The sequence below is a fragment of the Phoxinus phoxinus genome (assembly GCF_949152265.1).
Source record: "Phoxinus phoxinus genome assembly, chromosome: 3".
In the NCBI taxonomy this organism is placed as follows: domain Eukaryota; kingdom Metazoa; phylum Chordata; class Actinopteri; order Cypriniformes; family Leuciscidae; genus Phoxinus; species Phoxinus phoxinus.
Window position 1 is genome coordinate 11,296,252 of NC_136878.1, and position 24,127 is coordinate 11,320,378.

General features: G+C 37.5%; 1 protein-coding gene across 8 annotated transcripts; it reads right to left on the bottom strand.

Annotated features, from left to right (window-relative positions):
* Nucleotides 1–479: 479 nt before the first annotated feature.
* Nucleotides 480–22,738, bottom strand: atosb (atos homolog b). 8 transcript variants are annotated; one of them, XM_079606644.1, is made up of 11 exons: nt 22,395–22,738; nt 16,310–16,464; nt 10,264–10,442; nt 9,091–9,264; nt 7,042–8,339; nt 4,911–4,969; nt 4,721–4,820; nt 4,114–4,272; nt 3,800–3,868; nt 3,493–3,680; nt 480–3,024 (listed from the first exon to the last, which is right to left on the bottom strand). In XM_079606644.1, the coding sequence occupies exons 5-11, from the start codon at nt 8,122–8,124 to the stop codon at nt 2,871–2,873; spliced, it is 1,812 nt and encodes a 603-aa protein (XP_079462770.1). In that variant the 5' UTR covers nt 8,125–8,339; nt 9,091–9,264; nt 10,264–10,442; nt 16,310–16,464; nt 22,395–22,738; the 3' UTR covers nt 480–2,870. The 8 variants fall into 8 exon arrangements, with proteins under 8 accessions (XP_079462770.1, XP_079462768.1, XP_079462771.1 ...); XM_079606642.1 differs by having other exon boundaries at nt 9,083–9,264; XM_079606645.1 differs by having other exon boundaries at nt 9,083–9,264; nt 22,399–22,730.
* Between the last annotated feature and the right edge of the window lie 1,389 nt (nt 22,739–24,127).

The window sequence follows — 24,127 nt, forward strand, 5'->3', positions numbered from 1 at the left end:
ATTGATCTATTCCTGAAATGACTATATTGTGTGAATACAGAAGAATGTTGACACCTAAGGCCCGCTGTTACATTTTTGTTTCACTTACAGAAAAGTGCCTTAAAATCCATTGACATTTTATATTTCATTTATTTAGGCCTAGATAAGTACTTTAACCGTATGTAGCCTACAGTACATTGATATTTTTAAATCATAACACATGTGAGGAAGGATTACTGGTCAAATACTAACTTGGGAAATAATTTTGTTCCAAAAATTTTCCCAGCCCAAATATTTTGTTTTAAAACATGTTGCAAATCTGTTGTGTTTGTTACAGCAATTCATTTAACATTCACTAGAACATGGATTCACAGTTTACAATAATTTATTTTAGGAGTCAAGCAAATGTGGGTGGGTTCCAGTAGGCTAAGTAACCAAATTAAACCTTTCTGTATGGCATAGGCTAGAAGCACATTTTAAGTTTGTATAGTCTTCTTTTCATTATTTAATGGTAGTCAACAAATAAAATTTACGTTTAAGGGTACATAACTAATCAACTTATTTATTTATTTTGCACAATTCCTGCAGTGTGACAATCAAAACTATTTAAGGTATTAATTATAAGGTAACAAAAACTACATTCATAATAATTTGAAAGCAATGCTGTAACTGTTTGAAATGAATTTACATTAAAATAAAGAAACTCATACCTAGTTTGTCCTTTGCTTGCCACAAATGAATAGTTTAAAATAACCTAAATCAACATGGGAGCTTGCATGGCATCTCTTTTAACTCCAGGGTTGTGTTACTTGAGTTAGCTAACATTTTGCTACATGATGCACAATAAAACCAGAATAAACATGTGCAAACCTGCATCTTCTGAGAAAGTTATGTGATCATATAAAATCTCAAGAAATGAAGCCTGATGCCAATGTGATTATTTCCCCAAGGTTGTGAGCTAAATCCACAGAGAAGAGCCAAACAGTGAGAGCTGAGGAAGATCCTCTGCATTAACTGAGCTACGTTTGGTAAAACATTATATTCACAAAGAGCAGCTTTACAGATCAGAAAGAGAAACCTCTCATAATAACTTTGATTCAAATTTTGCACAAAACAATGAAACTAAAACTTTGTACAAAAATAACCAAGCCAGTCTTTTTACATTTCTATAAATCTAGGCAGAATGGCCAATTACAACTCCCTGAATTCTACATATTAGAATTTAACTGATTAACCAGACGTTTTCTTTCCAATCTTAAAGCAGTTTTTAACCAATTTTGTGCCTTGTGATGCCCTAGCGCTCAGGTTGGAATATATTTTATTATTTGTAATGCATGTTCAACATAAACTAAATTAGAAGTCATGTTAGGAATCTGCTAATCATTTTCCATTGAAACATTTTTTTTTGCAATGTTGCTGCCTTACCATTGAATGACAAAAATAAATCCACGTTTATCGCTCTACTAATATAAACTATTTTCTAATATCTCAACAACAAATTAATACTGTAAGTGTCTCACAATAACAGGACCATTGCTAACTACACCACCAATTTCATGTTAAAGGCTACTAAAACTCACAATGCTGTTAAACCGGTTTCATACTGGTGAACGGCATTGCCTAATGCTAATCAAATAAAAAAGGGCAATTTTTGAGATAGATATTATAAAGCAGTCCAAGATTTTACTGTTGTTCAGATCAGCGAAGCAGATTTTTCTGCATGCTAAAGCCCAAAAAGCTAGTTTGTGTCCACCACAAATCTCTGAGGAGGCAGTGGGGGCTGCGGTTGAGCCTTCTTGGCATGAAACACTGGAGGTATTTTCACTTACAAGCTTGCTTTTTAATACGTTGTAAGTGAATGTATTTTATTGATCATACACAAAACATACAGGCGCAAACCTTGGCATTGCTTCTCAAGTATCCCTTGGCAAATTACGGTCAAACACTGGTTTCACCCGCAAGTCAGAGTTTAATCAATTTTAAAATACACATAAACAACATTTTCTGATTTTAAATACCCCAAATTCCCTCCCGTTCCCTTCGTTTTCTTCCCTCCCTCTCTCCACCATCTCTTACTTGGCAATCTTTTCCCTTCATCCTAGCAGAGAGGGCACCTACTACCTCCACAAAAATTAAATCACTCTAGTTGTGAAGCATATTGCTTTTTTTCTTTTCTTTGCTTTTTTTAAGACATTTGCGAACATAAATACTACAGTTTGTTTTCTGCTCTGATGTTGGACTGTGCAGAAGAAGATGAAACAGCAATGTCCTACAAACTGCCCTTCCAAAATGAGAAAATGTCCAAAATACTGAGGTCTATTCTCCTCTTTACAACCAATGCAGATACTGAATTGGATGTACTTTCAGTCCTCTGTTCCGCTGGTCTCTTTCTTTCTAGAACATTCTTATCCCCTCCAATGGGCAAGTTACAGGTGGTGTCCATTGTTGAAACTTCAATCTGGGCCTCAGAAGTCTCTTTTTCCATATGACGTGCTTCCATATGACTATCATACCTATTTGTACATCCAATCAGTCCTCTTTAATCGAGGAAGTCCTTATCTACTGATGGTCCCCAACATTTTAGACTGGGTTGGTGGGCATGTTTACAACTGGTCCACAGTGGGCAGGTGCAGGCAGAGTGAAGGGCAAAGCTTAACTGTTTAACGGCACTAGAGGAAAACTCAATTTAGTCACAAGGCATGCATGTTACACACTCAGTTCAAGAGTTTGCCCTCAGGAGGGTGTGATATCTGTGTGTATGTACATACATTTGTCTGCGTATGCATGTATGAGTGCAAGTGTGTCTGTGTTCAAGTGTACAGGGGTCTCTTTTGTCTTGCAATCTTTATTAATGCGGTCCTTCTGCCCCACTGTAGCAGGGCATCACAATCTCACACTCTGGGGGAGTATTTGGGGTTTCTTGGCACCTCGGTGAAAGATTTCAGCTCGTAAGGAATCCCAGTGTCCACCTCGATGGACTTGCGGGAGAATAGCAGCCGGATATCATTGTGCAAGTAGATTTTCCCAGATTTGGAACTCTGGAATCTGAGATGTGCAAACACAGAGGAGAGGAAAAACAGGTTTATTATGCTTCATTTACCACTTATTAGAGGTAAATAACCTACTAATTACTTGTATGATTCTCTTTAAATAGAATATGTTTAATATAGTTATTTAGTTTAAGTTAGTTGCAAACTAGCCAACGGTTTTCAACGTTGATAAGAAATGTTTCTCGAGCATCAAATTAGCATATTAAAATGATTTCTGAAGGATCATGGGACACTGATGGCTGCTGAAAATTCAGCTTTGCCATCTCAGAAATAAATTACATTTCAAAATATACTCAAATAGAAAACAGTTATTTTAAATAGCAATAATATTTTACAATTATTACGGTCTTTACCGTATTTTTTGTTCAAATAAATGCATCCTTGGTGAGCAAAAGAGACTTTTTTCAAAAGCCTTACCAACCTTAAACTTTTGAACAACAGTGTACATCCTGTCCGCATTTACCTGAGGTGTATCAAGTAGCAGAGAATCTTCTTCCTGTTAGACAAGGAGCCCTCCTGCCCCTCCACCTCATCCACAGGCACCAGGAAGATACGATGGCGCAAGAAGGTCATGTGATTAACGGGCATGTCCCCAAAATTATACGTCACCAAAAACATTTTAACCACAGTCTTATTGGGGTTAAATAAGGTCTGCAAAAAGACAACAAAAAATATATTTAAAATAAAAAATACATAATATATATATAATTAGCAAAAAATAATAATATGAATACTAATAATAAATGGAAAGAAATAGAAAGACAGCCCACCACTTGAATGGTCCCTGCTTTGGGTACGCTGTATCCTTTTTTTCCAAGTGGTTCAAGCAAGATCACCCCCTAAACATGGCAAATAAATATGACATTTAATATGCATTTTGCAAGTGAGAATTTACATGTAAATTATGGGAATCAATCAACAGATAAAGCAACAGATTTAAAAAATAAAATAAATTAAAAAAATCTCTGAATTCACTAGGTTAGGTGTGTACCGGTACACATTTTAATACATAGGCATTTTACAAGTGCTGAGAAAGAATCATCTAACCGCATGGATTCAACACACAAAGGTAGTAAGAATATACCAGGAAGGGAGAAGGGGCACTGTGCTCTGAGGTGTCATAGTAAGTCACTTGCACAGGCAAGGTTGCATGCTGTGGGCAATAGGAGCCGCTAGCTCCAATCTCTGCTGTGAAGCCCTCGATCCGCCCAGATGGAGTAAAACGGCCCTTCAGAATTGACTCCTTCAGACAAATGCACACACAAAAAACAATCAGAAATGCATTAGTCACTGTTTTATAGCTGGGATACACTATACAGCTTTTAAAATCTCTACATATTTTGAAACACATAGGCATCATACTTGCAGACTTTTTATACAGAGGAAAAATCGGACATTACATTATATAACTAAGGATCACACACTACCAGACGTTCAAGTCATTCCAAACACAAACAGAAACATGCACTTTGTTACTAGGAGACGCATGATAAAAAAAAACAATATGTTCTAAAATCAGCTCAAAATATCAAACATGTTGGATATCATCCGACTGGGTGAAATCGTAGTCTGAAGCTTTAAAAAAATGTAAATTTTGGAGTCTGTGCCCATCATTCACTGCTTTTTTCTGAGAAATTTGTCAACTCCGACTGCTCAAAATCTATATTAATTTATTTATTAGCTTAGTGTACCTCAAAGTTGCCAAGAAGAGGTCTGCTAATGGAGGATAAAGAGGAGACTGAACTACAGGAGCGACTGGTGTCTGTTCTGCGTCCACTGCGCAACTGCCGACTATAACAAAAAGTAACATACACACATTTTTATAATAATAAAATGTAATCAAATATTTGTTTTGAGACCAAATAAAAAAAGACGACTTACGATTTGAGTCGACTCCCTGCTTTGAGCCTTCTACTTGATCGCGAGCAGTCTGTAGCAGTCTGAAGAGAAAGTTGGAAAAAGATGTTACAACTAATACCAAGTTTTACTTCAATAATGTGTTTAAGAAAAAAAAGACTTACATCAGAAAATAACGGCGAACTAATGTTGTGGTCCATTTTTTTTATCATATAAAAAACAGGCTGCTGATAAACGTTTAACTAGATTTAAGTCTCCTCATGACAATCAGCAAAAGTGTAAAGATGACATATTGGGAAAAGAAGCCCTACTATGACATCAGAAATCACATTAAACTGAATGCTGAACATTCTAAAGTCAATGGGAGATTTTCAAACAAACAAACAAATCAAAAAAGACTGCAATTACTTACAGATGAAGATGTAGCTGCAATATCACACATATCACAGTAGTCCATACTATCATTCTGATAATAGTTATGAAATATTATTAAATATCAGCTAGATTTAACTATAGACTGTGTATAAAACTTGTACATTTTCAGATAGCATGCTCCTTTATTTCAGTCTATTCATCTCTTTGTTTCTCTATACTAAACCTCTGTTTGTTCGTTTCTCTTTGTGATTGTCTCTTCGTTGGCCTGTTTCTATGATCATTTCTCTGTCCTTCACTTTCTCTTTTATTCTTCCCTTCTTGGCCTCTCTTCAGTCCTGAGCTCAGCCTTCGAGCACTGACACCGTCGTGATGAAAGTGACAGTATATGAGCCTCTGTACTCCGTGTAGCCCCTTTCACCCAAATTCACTCATTCTGGAACTGAATTTGGCCAGAACCTGTATGTGTATATGGTTTAGGTCAGGTGAGGCAGGTCTCACCTCTTGAACAATGGCTCTGTCAATGGGCTTTGTTCTGGAGTCCCAATGCTTATTGTACTGCAATGGAAAATTAAGCACACATATTCTAAAATCTCTCACTTTCTCACTCCCAATATGTCTTTTATCCATCTGACTAATCACCTTTCATCAAGACTCTGTCAGTAATAGGTAGTAGATTATTCCCGCCCCAAGTTCACACCCTTCACACTTACGCATTGCCTAGAAAACGTTTCTCAGCACCTTAATCAGCACCTTTCCATCTCCATTCCTATTTGTAATCATTCATAATGTGGAAACATCTGGTATGTTTTTTCCCCCTTAAATTATGGCTTTTACACATGACTCACATTCATGTTTCTCACAATGTGCCGCTTTTATCTTTTCATGAAAAGCATTGCAAACACAAGTCACAAATGATTGTACCTTTTTTTTTTATTCACAGAGAATTTCTAATGATTGTATGCTCTGAATGCCATGATAATGATGATATGCATTTTGTTTTCCATCTTGCTTTATGAATGATAGTAATGTGCTTTAATAATTGGCTACACATGGAGTTGAAGCTGTCAGAACTTTGAGAGTCTTCAAGGTTAGCTCAAAAATACATTATGTGGCAGGATGCCGAATGGAAGACTAGAGACTGTTCCGTTTGTCAATGGAGGTGAAATATTTTAAAACATCTTTAATATTTAAAATAACTGTTTTCTATTTACCTATATTATTAAATGTAAATTGGTTCTATAATGGAAAACCATTATTTCAGTCTTTAGTGTCACAGGAACTTTCAGAATTTATTCTAATATACTGATTTGGTGTTCAGGAACGATTTCTTATTAATATCAATGTTGTAAACCGTTGTATTTTTTTTGTGTAAATCGTGATGCATTTTTTCAGAATTCTTTGATTAATAGAAAGTACAAAATAACAGCATTTATTTGAAATATTATTTTTTTGTAACATTACTATGTCTTTACTGTCACTTTTGATAAATTGACTGCATCTTTGCTGAAAAAAGTATTAGTTTCTTTAAAAACAAATCCCAAGCTTCAGAATGGTAGTGTATATTTGAAGTCAGCTACAAAATCATTTTTGTGTATATGAGAAGTCAAATTTGGCAAAAAAAGGATTCTTCTTTTCAACAAATTAATTTCTATGCTCGCTGTCACTTGTACCTAAGGGTCTTTACATAATTGGATTACGAGGCGCAAGTAATCTAAGCTGGTGGTTAAAATTTAAGTTTGTATATCTTTATCAGTTTAATTTCCAGTAATTTGCATCTCACCTTGGTGTGCTCTCTTGCTGAGGGTAGTAGATGATTCCAGAAGGGTGCCCCCTTGGCATCAGTGCTGCGACAGGACGCTAATCCGAGCCCTGGTGCCAACAGTGCCAGCCTACTGCGTTTTGATGTAGAAGGACCCTCATCCTCTGAGCAGGACTCTCCTGTATCACTGGAGGAGAGAAGTCTTTTCTTCACTGGACAGGAATTGGATGATCCTGGTATCTGGCTATTTGCTTCCCCTGGTGTTTTCTCAAGAGAGCTCAGTCCGTTAGAGGAGGAGGAGGAAGAGGAGAAGGCCTTTGCCTCCAATGGCGGAGGAGAAGATTCGAAAGTTGTCCCCCATTCAACAGCTTCAGCGGGTGTTGAAAATGGGACAGGTGCCCAACTGCTCTCTGTGGCACACAGAATATTCTTGATATCCATAGAGTCATGGCCTTCATTCTGTGGCTCTTCGCTGGAGCCAGCCGGGACGTTTCCTGCTGTGGAGGCCTCGGTCCTGGGAGTAAGGGTAGGAGGACTCCCCTCGCAGTGACCCCAGGTGGAGTGAGGGCCTTGGGGGTCCACCATTGGAGGAGATTTTGGGGACAGTGGGGCGAAGACATCTGGGACAGGCCTGTCGTGGTTGTGCTGGGCTGGGCGGCGACCAGGAATTGGTGGATGCGAAGGGGAAAGGGGAGGAGACCTAGGGATTTCTGAGTCTCTGTGCTCAAGAAACGAGTTGTAAAAAAGTGGTTCCACCCCAGACCCACACAGCACCTCTCCATCGGACTCATCATCATCATCCTGTTGGAAAAGACGCTTGTGGGCGACAGGGACCGACGTCCCCTCTAGGCTACGTTTCATGCCTACTCTGATGGGTCGCAGAGTCTCTTGATTTTCTCCAAAACCACCTCTTTGTGAGAGAATGGACAGCTGGTAGACCTTCTGCAGTCTGATCTCTTCTTCTCCAAAAGGTCTGGGAACTACTCGACGTACTCCAGGTTCAGGGCTCTCGCTCCGAGTGCTAGGCAGAGGCAGATCGCCATCCTGGGCTGGAAGCTCTACGGCCGGCTCTTTACGAGCCAGTTCCACGTGGATGTGACGCATAGTGACTTTGCTTGTGCTGGGTGATTGTTTCAAGGGAAGTTGTGCAGTGTTAAATAATAAAGACACAAGCTCTAGAGAGTTCTAGAATGTCCGAACAAGTGCAACAAGGCTGTGAAAGTGAAAGTAACCTTCCCGTCTAGGTGGATGGAAGGCTGTAGTTTCCAAGGGTCAGTTATGGAGTTAGCACAAGCTGATTTCCACAGTGCACGCTGCTTCTGAAGTACAACAAACAGGTATACAAGCATAAGCAAATTGATATGAAACATAATATATATATATATATATAGTACACTAAAAATAACCAGCTCATATGTTCATGAGCTCACCAGTTCATTTTTAAATCCATTTGAGAAAAGAGTCTTTTCATCTATTGAAGGTTTCACCTATTGATCAAATTATTTCATGTCTACACCACCCCTTTCCATCCGATGGACATTTCATTTGGATTTAACTTTCTTTTCTTTTTTTAACCAATTGAGCCATCAGATTACTAATGGATTATTTAGGTGCATGAAATGTTGCTACCGGTATTATCATTTAGACGGCAGCTAATTACACAAAAATTTTTTTTTTAAATATGTTAATTCATTAAGGAATCAGACCATCTATTTTCGCTGTATGGTTTTGATTCACTAAAAATAACTGGCTCATATGAGTCAACTGGTTTTATTGTGCGTTTCTGATGAATTAAAATGAAGAATTGGCATATATGCATGTTTGTTTTTGTTAGTTGTCCGCAAGGACAATGCATTGCCATTATTTCTTGGCACACAGGCCTCCAATGTGTATCTCACACATGCATCTCATGTATCTCAATCACATTCAATACAATCTGAAAAATCGCATTCACAACTAAAGGGAGAGTAACAAAGGGGAGTGTCACTGCTATAAATTGGTGCAGGAAACACTCATAAAATACATTTATACAAATAAATGTGTGCATGACCATTTTCCTAACCTACGTGCCTGTTGGAGCCTGCAGCTTGGCTTCAGACCCTTCTACATCCAGCCCCGAAGCTTCTGAGTTGTGTTGACCCTTGAATCTTGACCCTGTCCTTAGCCCCTGAATTCGCCCATCTCCAAAACTGCCCCTCTGATGCAAAAACAGCATTCCCAGACACACAGGCAGCTAACAGGGGCCTGACAAAAGAGAATTATCAAGAGAAAATGTCAAAGAGACAATCAAGTTTATAGAGACATAAAAACACTTCATAAATAAAATAAAATGAATACAATTTTGGACATAAACTCGATTTCTGTGCTGCACAGGATTTAACACACTCAAGAAACACCTAACATTAAGACTACTAAACTTTGACGACAGATCAAGCCTGCTAAACAATTACTTAAAAAAGAAATTCTGTATTATTACATTTTCAAGGCTTGTACCTTGAAACTTATTTCATGGTTTGCGTTCTCGAGACACCAGGCACCGTTTTGTGCAAATGAGCAGCCGGATCGCATTAAGGGTTTTTTGTTAGAACGGTGTCGTGTTAGTGGCCCCTAAGTTAATAACTAATGACAGTTGTGACAGAAGTGAATTAATCAAATCTAACTTTAGCTGGACAATAACTCTGATCTAGAGCTGCTGTAAAGCCAAAACAATCGCTGTTACTTTAATTTCCTATTATCACTGTAAAGCTGCTTTGATACAATCTATATTGTTAAAAGCGCTATATAAATGAAGGTGACTTGACTACCAGTAATCATAGGCTGTGTTCACACTGTCATTCCTCGTCCGGTTATTTGTGTATCTGATTGGAATCGGTTCACACTGTGCAACACGACTGTTCAGATGCGATTTGTTTCTGCAACGTATTTCAGCATGTTTTCAACAACAACGTCTGCAGTTTATGTTTTATGTGGCGTGAGAACGTCACATTAACATAGGCAGAAAAGATACATGAAATTGGATCAGAGCAGTCAGACTGAAAAGGATTTCCAGAAATATGATTTGAATAGGATTTCAAACCACATTTGAATGTAGCTTAAAACAGATTCGTAAAAACTGTATTTCATGGATTTTTTTTTGCCATTTACACATGCTAAGTATGATCAGATTCCAATTGGCTATGCACAAAAACAGATTTGGACTGGCAGTCTGAACAGGGCTATAGTATATGCGTTTAGTTTACTTACCAAGGGCAGAGCGTCAGTGAGGTGGGAGGGGCCTTGCAGAACGTGCCAATGAATATATAATATCTCTCCTACAGCTCCACCCAGATAAGGCCAGCGGCCAATCACGCCTCCCCTTGGCTCCTGAAAGGAGTGAACTGCTCAGCGGCTGCATCCTGAGCCAGGCATTCCAGAGACACAACCTGTCAGAGAACAATGGTTAAATGGACAACAATTCAGTGACCATCCCACCGTTCAACCTGCACATAACCCGAATCAGTCATTGTAAACTGATTTTAAAGTCAAGTTTTCTGATAAATTGCTGTGTCAACACATGCGCTGATGAGGTTAGAAGCCAAAGCTCAAATTGAGCAGTCATCTAGCTTTTAATTACAAAAGACATTGTTTTACTGGTCAATAAATCAATCAAACAAATCACACTAACAGGGAACAGGCACAAAGAGCAATCATATGACTCACTAAACTCATTTTATGCCATCTGATTAGGACACATGCTTGAACAGACTGTACTACATTGCTCTGACTGGCTCACTGTCTCTAGAGCTCAGGCCTGTTTGGGATCAATACTGGCAGACAAAACACGGAGACGCACAACAGAACCTTTGTGTTGTCTTGCATCAGAGAACGAGCAGTCCAGCTCATTAAAAAGACAAAAACAGGAACATACAAGCACTAGCCCTAAGTAATGGCTTGTGGAAACACACACGATATAAGTGAGCATTATCAACTGAAGCTTAAATGCATGCAGTCTGAATGCACACTAGCTGAAGGAATCTTTTTGTCCTTCCTTTTTCAATATCTTCAAGAAGCGCTGTGCATTAAAAGGGTTGTTCACCTAAAAAACACACTCATGTTGTTCTGAATCTGTATGACCTCCATTTGTCGAACACACAAAAAAAAACTATTTTGAAGAATGTTTTAGATTTTTTTATTTTTGGATGAACTATTCCTTTATAGGTCGAATGTGGGCCATTATTTACCCCACTGTCTTGTGATCATTTGGTTAAGCTGTTTTCAAATTAGCCGTCTTAAGGATGCATACATCACATCCAAAGGGGGAAGAGAATGACAAATCCACTGCATAAATCATAATCTGCTTGTCAGTTAAAGGCAATAAAAATATTGAATACCACAAGAGAGCTCTGGGAGTGAAGAGATGCCTAATTATGCACTTTACATCCGCAGCGAGGCCAGACATTTTTAAGTGAGTGGACCTTGGTGAAATAGGGTGAACCTCGATTGTGTACCACTTGGCCGCAAATTATCTCTGGACTTGCCGGGTTTTTTTTTGCTTTCCTGAAGAATGGGCTCTAGGTTGAGGGGAGGTCCTGGTGGATGGGATATATGACGTGGGCTGCTTGTCATCAGTTGACGTGTTTGTACTGTCGACATCGAGTGTGGTTTCAGACTCTATTCTTGTTTTTTTGTAATATTTAATCAAAGATATCCGTTTTGACATGCTCGCCTTGTGAGTGTTGAATATTAGCCTAGTTTATTTCACTAGCAAACGTAAACTCGTCTTCCCTTCCCCCAATCATTTGTGATTGGCTAAAACAGTACTACTAGCCTATTGATTGGCTGTCACAGTTAGGCTATGTATATCAAGACACTAAAATAAATGTTTTTTGTTTTTTTTTCTGAAACTTGATATGCAACAAAGATCCTAAAATTATGTATTTGAGTGATCATTTCTGTAATGTAGATCATTTCCTATGTGTGTGATTTGTTTTCTCCTTTCCCACAAAAAAATATTTTGGGTCTCATTTGATTGGGTGGACCAGCCATCAATCTGAGTGGGCCAGTGCCAGCCTGACTCTGATGTAGCCTCGGCCACTGATTCACATATTTCATATACACCATACAATCAAAGGTTTGGGGAGAAGATTTTTTAAACTAGGCCTAGGGTAAGATTTTTAAATGCTTTTGAAATAGGCCTTGTATGCTCACCAAGGCTTCATTTATTTGACGAAAAAAACTGTAAAAACACAGTAATAAAGTGAAATATTCTTACAATTTTAAATAGCAGTATATATTTTAATGCATGTTATTTTCTGCTCAAATCTTCTTATTTTTTTTCTCTTTTTTTTTGTTATTGCTTACTATGTTACACCAATCCAATGTAGAAAATAGTTTATTGATTAATATGCATGTAGACATGGTGATACACTTTTTTCAGGATTCTTTTGATCAATAGAACATTCAAAAGAACAGCGTTAATTTGAAACAGAAATATTTTTAGCACTATAAAAGTTTTTCTGTCACATCTATTTAATCAATCCTTGCTGAATAAAAGTTTTAATTTCTTAAAAAAAAACCAAAAATTCTTATTTTGAACAGTAGTGTGACATATCTTGCGATGCACTGAGCACCATCTAATGAAGCAAGTATGTCAGTCTGCTGGCTATAAAAGCACAAAATATAAAAAAGACAGAATGTTGAGGATTTGGCCTTTCCAAGAGAAGCATTTGCATTACACTGCTTGAATGAAGTATTCAGTGGCCTCTCAAGGGAGGAGCTCACACTCTAAAAAAGTCTTTAAAAATAGGACACAATGTACTGTGTTAATATGAAGGAATTTTTCATATCAATTTTTCACCCATATTTTGAATTACACATTGCATTGTGTTGGGTTTTAGGGTTAACGGTTTAGGGTTTTCTATGGATTTTTTTTCTTATAGTGGTGGCAGTATGTTCCTGAGCGCCTTTGAATTCACTAGCAAAATATAGGCCTCAAAATATGGGCCTATGTGGCCAATTTAATTAGACCATGGAGAGATGCAAAGAGATAGAGACAGAAATGAATACAGAAGGAGAGAGAGTTTTTGTGAGGTCACACAGCATAACTCCACCAAAGGCATGGGGTTGAGGGTATTTTAGGCATCGCTTTGACAAACGGCTAACGGGGCAGACCTCACAGTGACATAAGATCTGAAATAACATTCAAAAGGTCCAGACATGCATAGAGGACATCTGTAACCCAACAGCATTCCAGGACCTGATTCAAAACCAGACAGATACAAAGCCAATGTAAATAACTGAAAACACAACAGACAAAGTACACTACCTTCTTAAAAGTTTGGGTTCAGTAGGATTTGACAGTAAGAAATTAATACTTTTCCAGTTTCCACAAAAATATTATTAAGCAGCCTAATTGTGTTCAACATAAACAACAAATCAGCATGTTAGAATGATTTCTGAACTATCATGTGACACTGAGGACTTCTTTTGAATACATTAAAAAGCATTTTTAAAGGTAATGTCTAGAGTTTTGAGAAATTTGGGTTATACTAAAGTTTTGTTTTGTTTTCATAGTTGGCCAAGCATATGGTGGTCTGTTACACATGATGTAAGACCCTCAGAGCCTTGCTGTGAATCTTTCGTCTCAGCATGAATAGAAGCCTAAACCCCAGGTCAAATACAGCTGACAAGACACACACCAGCTAACACACTGGTGTTACACACACCAACATGTTGCTCAGAGGGTAGGATGAGAGATGTAAAGTGTGTTTATTCAAAGCAAACGATGCCAGTGAAATGACTACACACTTTCATATACGGTACGTCTATTCAATAGTCTATTTTTTTACACATACTAATTTTACCAGTCATAATAATATGTACTGCTATCAAAGACTGCATGATTTCACTATCAGCTTAGTCCTGTTCCTGAACGTCTCTTGATATGGTTGCATCTACAAATCTAGTAATTCCATTGGAATGAATTGTATTCCAGGTTATAATAACAATTCAAGGACACACTGAGAACTAAGTTTATCCAAACTGCCTGTTAAAGAAAAAAAAGCAAGAATGTTCATCCCAACCCCCAGAGAATTCAATACAGAGCGGAAGAAAATAGATCGGGAAACCAAACAACCAAGACTAGCTTCAGCTTGGGTAGCTGTCAGTGTCAGCTTTATGGTGTTTTTCTGGTTATTATGTATCATTTAGGAAAAAGAAGTCGGCCAAGAATTAGTCAAGTCAATTTAATTTGTATAATGCCTTTCATAATACAGCTAGTTTCAAAACAGCTTCACAGAAAATAGTGTCTGTATGCCCTTAGTGAGAAACTGAGCAATAGAAAACCCCCATAAGATGATTAAGATATTAAGGGATATTAAGAACAAAATTATGTTATATAATCACAATGCAATGGAAGACATCTGTGTTCTTCTTTAGTTATTGGAATTCTTGAATGCGTAGCTGCGCATCTGTTTGTGATGATTATGAAGTGGTAGCTGATGGCTATAGAATGAAGCAAAAATATTTCCTGAACTTCACATTCTAGTTTCTCAGTTTCAGGAACAAGCCAACAACACAGATAAGAGATGGAATGACGCATAGAAACCAAGGGAAACTATATGACTAAACAATCAAAAATTACATTAGAGCTTCATTTCAAACATTGTTTCCATGGTTGACCTCTGAGTCCAAACAACAATCTGGGAATACAAGCTTTATTAAACAAGCCATTCTCCCTATAGACCCACCATGGAGCTTGTTTATCATAGCTATGAGCCTGATATAGTTTTGCTCCATATTTATGGATGTCAAACTCATCTAGCTTCTACCTACCAAGAAAGTATTATATTTTTGGCTTTTATGGAAGCATGGATGTATTCTCAAACAATTCTTGATTCAGTCAAGCTAAAATACAGCTGAAAGAGTTTCTTCCCACAAAGGCATGCATATGCACACAAAGGCATGTATATACCCAACAGGTGTTGTTCCTCAAACAGTAAAAACAATGAATTCATTCTCACCATGCATGTGAGAGAGTGAGTCACCGAGAAAGAACATCTCATGGGTATGAGTGTAGACCTCTACCCTTAAGGTACAGTGATGATATGTGCAGCCTTGAGGTTTTTGCAAAACACCTGGCCTGTATAACGAAGGAAGCCACTAAATGTCATTATAAACTACAACAGGAACAAAGACTCACAAGCACACCTCCGACTAAGCTTATCTCTCCACAACTAAAAGCCTGCACGTTTGCAAAACCAATAGCTGAAATATTATCTCTAGACACAGCACGGGGCATGATGTCATTGATTCATTCTGTGCATTGACAGATATGACGAGACAAAAAGAAAAAGCATGAGACAGCTTTCAAAGTTCTCTACTTCCTTTTTCCACTATCAACCACCCATGTTCATAAATGGGTGGTTGACCAATGACATATACAGCAAAATAATTTTTTTAAATCCACATTAACTTTAAAAGCATAATTTATATGTAGGTTCTTAAACTAGTCACCATTTCTTTAAAGTTATCCACCATTTGCACCAGTATTTAATTTAGTCTATCAATTAATATAAGGCCATAATACATGAATTTATTAGTTAAAAATAATACAAATGCGGTTTAAAATAATTTGATGAAGTATAACAGATCACACTGCAGGACACGGATACCACTGCAAAAAATGGCAATGACTCGTAAACAAACGTAAGCAAAACTTTAGGTTAAAATCTATATGAAGGGAAGCGTACAATTTATGTGCTTCAACAGTTTTTCCACCATTTTAAAGATTTAGCTCATTTGAACAGTTTTTTGGTGCATGAAAAATAATTTCTTAAAAGTACAAATATATTCTAAATGTAGCCTCTCATTTAATACAAGGGCATACCAACTGAATTTATAAGCTAAAAATAATACACATTGAAAACATTTTGTTTATAATAGTTTTAGATAAAGTATGACATGTCACAGCAGGACACTGATGTCACTGCTAAAAAAAATGCCAATGACTCATAAACAATCTCAATAAAAAATGAGGTTCTAAATATAATTGGGGAGCCTTAACTGTGTTTTCACTATTTGTACAGCTTGTAGCTAGTTTGCAGTTCATTTAAATAGCATGTGGTGTGACAAATGAACTTTTAAAAGTAGGTCTACACATATTCAAAATGTAGCCTCTCAATTAATACAAACTACATGAACAATACTTAAACAAGATGTTTACAATAGTTTTAGATAAAGCATGCCATGTCAATCTGCTGTCACAGTTTAAACCACCCAGTACAGATTGAATGTTAACCTCTTGACTCACCTCTCTAAGAACTCCAGCTCTTTCCTACTCGTCTGTTTCTCCGTCCTCTCTGTCGGTCCTCTAAAGTTGTGGTTGTTCTTGCTTCAAGACTGTGAGGAGTCGAAAGGTTACTTGCATGGAATGAGGGAGTGCAGGCCTTTATTTCTGTTCCTCCCCTGAGAGGAGAGAGAAACATACAAGACTTAGGTCCAATCAAGGTTTCTTGTTCAAGCAGTCTGTAAAGGCACATCTCGCTGTTTATGCTCTCTCTGCACTGCTATTCTGGTATGCCCAACTGTGAATCTCTCTTTCCACCCTCCCAAACTCCCCCTCTCTCTCCCTCTTTCAATAACTCACACACAAAACCTCTCTCAGGCTCCCTTTGGCACATGCATATAAACTCTGTAATACCCCCCACCCCACTTTTCACTTCTAAATCCCCCCACCACCACCATCTCAGACACATCTTTCCCCCCCTCAAATAACTTCAAAACAATGAAAGCAGCTTTGGTATACCGCCTTTAGTCCTCCCTCCCTTCTTGTGCTCTCTCTTTCTTGTTAAATTTCTCACCACTTGTTTCTCTCTCAATCCTCTGCTTTGCCTTTCAGCCTACTTCCTCTCAGCTGGTAACTGAAGGCGTGCTCGCTTGCTCAGTCAGCACACAACTCATGTAAGAGTGGGGCCGGCTGTGCTGTCGTCTGATTGGCCATAGGGAGGGGGATCAGATGCCATAGCGACTGTCCTGATAGGTGTAAAGGTAAAAGGGAAACCTCAAAAGTCCCGCCCACCTGTTCAGCTTGTTTTGCAGAGGCAATGTATTCCCTCATAGAGCTTCAGTGAGTTATTGTGTGCATAAGTGCCAGCTTGTGTGTGTGTGTGTGTGTGTGTGTGTGTTCTTGACTAATGGAGGCATTCCAGAGCAACCCAGAGTGTTACTTGGAGGCAAAAATGCCAATGAAGAGATCCACGTTCATTTTAGTGATAACTTTAAAAGTTTGGGGTCTGAAAGATTTTACTTTTATTCAGCAGGGACACATTAAATTGAAAATAAAAGTTACAAAGACATCTATAAGGTTACAAAAGATTTCTATTTCAAATAAATGCGTTCCTTTTGAACTTTCTGTTATCAAAGAATCCTGAAAAAAACAGCATAAACTGTTTTCAATATTGATAATAATAAGGTAAGTTTCTTGAGCACCAAATCATCATGTTAGAATGATTTCTGAGCGTTCAGCGATGCCATCACAGGAATAAATTACATTTTAAAATATAAAACATTTTGATATATAACATTTCACAATTACTTTGTGAATTTTCCTCAAATAAATGCAGCCTTTATGAGCATAAAAGACTTTGTAATGTACACAAATATAAGCACAGTTCAGCATTCATACAAATGCATAAGCATTATTTACTCAAATACTGTAACTGTACATTTAAAAACAAAGAAAAAGGGAAAAGAGCTCAAAGGGGAAGTGCACAGCTGAGCGGATACGTCTCTGCATGAAAGTGTGTTATCTGCCCTTGCACAGAAACAGAGATTCTGATGGGTGTGTGAAGGGATGGGTGTGTGTGTGTGTGACTGTGTGTATGTTTGTGTAAATGTGTCCGCAGGCAACATGCCACAGACCTCTTTCAAATGCATGCGCATCTTCCAAATAAGGAGAGGTAATTCCGCATGCACTTAAACGAAAGCATTAGCACATGCAGACACAGATTAATTTCATCTCTTTAGATGCAGTGAGTGAGGTAGAGGGGGAGGTGGTGGTGCGGAGAGCTTATGCTCTGAGTGTTTGAGGGTTACTTTGCATATGTGGTTGTAAAAGGGGAAAAGGTGTTACATCAGTCACTGCAGAGTTCTAATGTTTTGCAATGCATGGTGTTTAGTGAGCTTAAATTGAAAACATGCCTTGCAGAGACGCACACGCTTCTCCTTTAAGAGCTCGTGCCCATATAAGGAATGCTTGGGGGCGTGGCTTGAGACATGAGCCAGCCCTCAGCTGGCCTCTGAGAATTCAGACATACAGAGTGAAGCAAAACAGTACACACAAATACAAAAGTGCACACAAAGATGCCTATACATACACACTCGGTGCTTCAACATAGATTTGGTGTATGATGCTGACAAAACACTGAAGTAGGCAACACTGCTCTCTGTCACATCTCCAAAACAAGTTGTATTATCTTTCAAATAGTTTCCCTGCAGCTATTCTGGATCTGAGCTGAAGCTGGGATCAACTGGTCAATAAGGGACTGTTAAAGCTCACAGCTATATTCTAACCCTTCCCTTCCTCCATGTTTGAGAGTGTGTCTATGTCCCTTTTCAGTAAAAAAAAGATCAAGCTGTCAAATTAGATTTTTTATTTTATACCTTTTTTCAATGGAAAAACTGGTGCTTTGTCTTTTATAAATGGATCAAGACAAAAGACAATAAAGACATTATGTTCTATTTAAAATAAATTATGTTCTTTGAACTTTCTATTCATAAAGAACCCTGAAAACAAAGTATCAGTATTTCCACAAAAATATTAAGCAGCACATCTGTTTTCAACTTCTTGAGCACCAAATCAGCATATTAAATATATAAACGATCAAATAAAAGCATAAGAAACTTATTTCAAAAACTTAAAAAAATTAAATTTTAAACAGTAGTGTATGCAAATTACATATGAACAATAGCAAGGAAAGCATCATTGTATTGATCAAATATGTTTTTTATATTATGGTTTATCTTTTTTTTTTTAATTGCTGTATTTTATAATTATTTCTCCCACGGGAAATTCATATAATTTTCTCAAACAGTTTGAATGGCAACAGTGTGTGTTGTTACAGTAGGCATATCAAGTACTTAATTAACACAGTGGTTGTAAAGTTTTAAACAAAAAGTCTACATTGCGAGGCAAACAACAGCACTTTAAACCGAAGTCCCACAAGACTGACGCTATAATAGTCAGCTGTTCAACTTCCTGTTTTCCAGTTCAATGAGCCAAGTGAGAACACAAAAGGTGCGATCCTGTGCTCTCTGCACAGATAATGTAAATACACAGGATGCGATTTCTGCTAGTCACACCTTCAATACGCTTACTTTTATACTTTATTCACTTTTGATGTTGCAATGAGGAAGAAAAATACTCACGACTGTACTTTAGAAGAGAGCAGAATGTTCCAGAAGAAAAATGTGTCTTCACAGCTATTTAGAGGAACGGTACAGCAATCTTGCACTCGCACAATCTTTGAATGCTGTGCATTACAGATACACATCTTTATAACAAACCAAATGCCAGAGTATGCATGCTATACATAGATCAATCAAATTATGCTACCTAACAAACGGCACTGAAACACAATGAGGAATCAGCTGTGGAAGTCTGAATATGTCACAACAATAACAAAAACAGAGCCGATGCTAGATATCAAGGCTAGTCCCACTGTAGAGATTAGCAGCTGACACTGATGAACGAGGACGGTAACTAACATGCCCTTGGTAATATGCTTTCCAAGGTGGGGGTTGTGGGTGACAAATTTACTTCTCTGAAACAGAGTAAGGCCGTAATTAGATAAAGGGAATAGATGGTGGAAGGTGGATTTGAGGGCAAAGGTGAAATGAAAGATAAATGCAGAGAAAAAGGGAGCTGGGATATGGAGGCAGAAAGATGATGAAAAGATATGGTAATGTGTTATTCTAGTACAAAGAGCAGCACGCACGCAAACACACGCTAACCTGCAATTAGCCTAGCACAAGCAAAGTACTAGGCCTATACAAAAGTACAGGACATACATCTTAGGCATTGCTAAAAATAGCCTTGTTCTGTGGCAATACAGCACCTTCACCATTTGTTAAAAACTGGTCAGAGTTAATATTCTAGTTTAGTTAAATCTATGTAAATTCTCTATATAAGCAACTTATTTAAATATTATATATGTATATTACATGAATAGACCCCAAACTAGATTTAGCTAAACTACAATATTAACTCCTACTGTTTTAAAAAATGCTGAAGTTCTGCTGTATTGCACACAACATGATATATCTTAGCAATGACTCAGATGGATGTCCAATATATTATATAACATCCTTTATGAATGTATAATATACATTATTATCATACATACATACATACATACAGGACATTATATAAAATACAGGACAGATCTATGTAACAGTAGGAGTTAATATTGGAGTTTGGCTAAATCTAGTTTGGGGGATATATATATATATATATATATATACCGTAGCTACAGCCTATGGCAACATTCAAACTAGTTATAGTTATATTTAAATGAATGATTAAAAGCCTTGTTTTCAAGCTGGCTTGCTTGTATTAGACCTGTGCACATGCTCACATACTTGCCTGCACATGCACACACTTAAACCAGTGATACTGATCTGGGAAAAATTTCTATTATTGAAATCCTTATCTAAGTGACCAGTAGAGTGGGTTTGGCTATCATCATGATTAACCATCCTTGGCATCTCTACGGCTATTTAAAGAAGTCAAGGTACAAAATGTTTCTCTAAAGATGAAAGCAGATCAAATGTGCATTCAGAGTTGTCTGTTGTCTGTACGCGAAAAACACAAAGGAAAAACTTTTCTGTTTTTAGTTCATTGTTCTCGTGTAAATGTACCCTTAGAGTTTGTGCAAAAAAACAAACATTTATTTGTAATTAGCAATTATATTAAGAACACCTCAAACTGGAACAAGGATCCAATTCAAAAGGCCCAGACCCAGTAGCAAGGATAGTCTGTAAAAAAAGGACCAGTGCTAATGGACCGTCACCACCCTCATTCACTTCAAGATGAGAGAAAGAGCATTTAGGGGAGATGTTGAATTGAAACCCGTCATTCAACATTTACACGTATCGGTTGCAAAAGGTGTCGCTTCAGGCCTTAAAGACGCAAGCTAAGACAGCTCACACTGAATAACCATCTCATGCATCTGCGTCCTACACCAGCTTGACAAGCTTATCTTCCGATTTGCTGCAGCTATTCCTACCATGCATTTCCCTCACTAACCCAATGATGTAATACATACTTCTGCTGACGGGCACACAGAAAGAGGTCACACAGCAAGGGCATTAAGGAGCTGTTCTGAAGCTCTTAATATTCAGACTTCAAGCTGGTGATAAAGGCCACATTCTACCTGCAGCTCTTTTGGGACATGTGAGCCCTTTACAGAGCGAAAGAGCCCACTCAGGGTCACTGCTGATCCTCTGTTCATCTTTTTTTTTTTTTTTTTTTTTTTTGGACAATAGAAATCACTCTGCAGCTTTCCATTGTGCCTATCTATTGACGTCCTGTCTGGCATCAGTAATGAGCAGGATGGATGCTTGCCTCTTACATATTCTGCAACCTGTGTGCGCACACCCACCCACTGCCAAAAGTCTGACGCTGAATCCTGTCTTTCTCGATTTAATCTGATAATTAGGCTACAAGGGCAACATAATATCTTCGCAGTGTTGTGTCAACAGCAGCCGATTCTGAAGCAAACAGGCAAACCTTTTCAAATAAACTGTGCCACTAAGGCATGATTCATATGGGCCCATGGCTAGGGGTGTAACATGACAGAAACAGAATCATGCACACTTCAAGCACAAAGAATGTAATGCATAGAAAAAAAGGACAAAAGAAAACCAAAACTAAAGGATAAAGAAGTAGAGGCACTGAGATGAGAAATGCCTGTGCCTTTTGCACTGATGAAAGTTGCCTTCAGTGGATGAAATGGCATGAATCAGACAAAGCAGAAACGCCCCCCTGCGCATGAACATACAGCAGCCCCTGTGTGCATTGTGTGTGCAGACTGTGATTAATCAGGCATTTTCAAACACACGTGAGATCATCATTTCAAATACAATAGATGAAAAAGACCTAGGGGATCTTTATTTCAGATTGGGGATCATTTCATCTTAGATTTAAATAAAGAGTTTAGCTTAATAAGGTATACATGATTGACTAGTGAAATTGCTGAGGTAACTTACACATTAAAAATTCATCCTTCGTCATTACAATCTCAGATCCTTCGCATATGGTGAAATGAGACTGATCTATATATAAATGGTGAAATGAGAGTGATCTAAAGGAGGATGGTAGCACAAAGAGAACTCACCCACAGCAAACATATAACGATGACAATGACAAGGACTGCAGCAGTCAGCAAACTAACATTCCCATCATATCTGGAGAAAGAGTTTGATGCTATTTTAGACAGCAGGCAGGATCTCAAGATCTTCAGTGTAATCGACGTCAAACTGTCTGCGTTGAAATCCCACAGTGTAACGATCTGACCGATGAGGGTAACGTTACAAGATCCTGGTTTCAAAATGTCGACAAAGCTATTTTGATTGTCGTTCTTCTCCTTTCCACGTCCTATGCCAACGGGCCTTTGCTATTTTCTGCTTGGCTCTTGGTCCAAAGCCCTCGCCCATGAAATTATTCTGTCCCTTTAAAAACAATACTTCCGGGATTTGCTAAAAAATAACTAGGAGGAGGGACGTTCGAACAGCTGAAGGGCTGTCATTTAAGCGATTGGTCGCTTTCTCGTCCACGAACCAATAACAATTGCGTACTAATACTATATTTGAATAAATTTGAATAAAAGTAATATATTTCGACGAAATAGATTCTCATTGGTTGCGTGTCAGGCAACGTCTTATCAAGCCACGCCCCCGTACACGTGCTATTTGTTCCTTTTTCTCCGCTTTGGTGGAGAAACGTATAGATAACGACGACAGGGAAAAAATGACAGGGTTTATGTAACTAACGATTCATTATCAATATATTTTTTATCAATTGATGAATAAATATTTCGTAAACTAATTTAAACAATAAAAATATGGCGTTACGTACAGACCTCAAATAATTGGAAATACCTCTATTGTTTAAATTAGGCGTAATGAGGAACGTTTTTGTCCTATGGAATGATTTGTAAGTAATAATAATAAGAAGAATACCAACTTTATTTTCTATAGTGCCTTTAAAGGAGCTTCTCAAAGCGAAATATAAGAAAATGCAAGGAGGCTAATAAAGAATTCAAACAAAAGAGCAGGTGGATTAAAATAAACAAGAAACCAGCAATGATTACTGTATATTTATAATTAATAATAATAGTAATCAAACCAACAATACTTTTCCCTAAATAACCCCACAAAATCATATTTCCAGTTCATTTGTTTTTCTGTCTAAAGTCGATTTAAATGATAAACTATACCTAAATCCATCAGAACTATAGAAAGAATTTGAATAAACCAAATACAAATGAAGCTAAATTTAACAACACTGGGTTCAATTTAAACCATGCTCTATTATGAAAACTAAACAACGTTTAATCAAGAATTGGCCTTTAAATATATTCTGTATTTGGGTTTACGGTTACCTTTAATGTGACTATAATTATGCATATAAATTCATTTAGACTGAATTATGAAGCAGCATATGATCACCACTAGATGACGCAATTGTACCACAAAATACATAAATCCAAGTCGTTAAACTCAAAAGGCTGCACCACAGTCTGATGTAAGAGTTTGTTACACTAAAGATGCGATTAAATCAATAGAAATCAAACATTACTGTCCGTTTTTTCTTATTTTTTTCTTTATTTTCTTTCTATTTAATTATTATTATTTTTTTTTAGAATCTACACATTGTTCTTGTCTCGACTACAGCTGTAAAATGTCTAACTTTACACTTCATTAAATTGAAAATTCAAAACCTGCAGTTAATTGTTGACAACCACAGGGTATTTGTTTGTTTTAAATGATTATAATGATACAGATGTTGTAAAATATGCGGGTTAAAGAGTGCTTTACACACCTGTACGCGTACAAAATGTTATTCGAC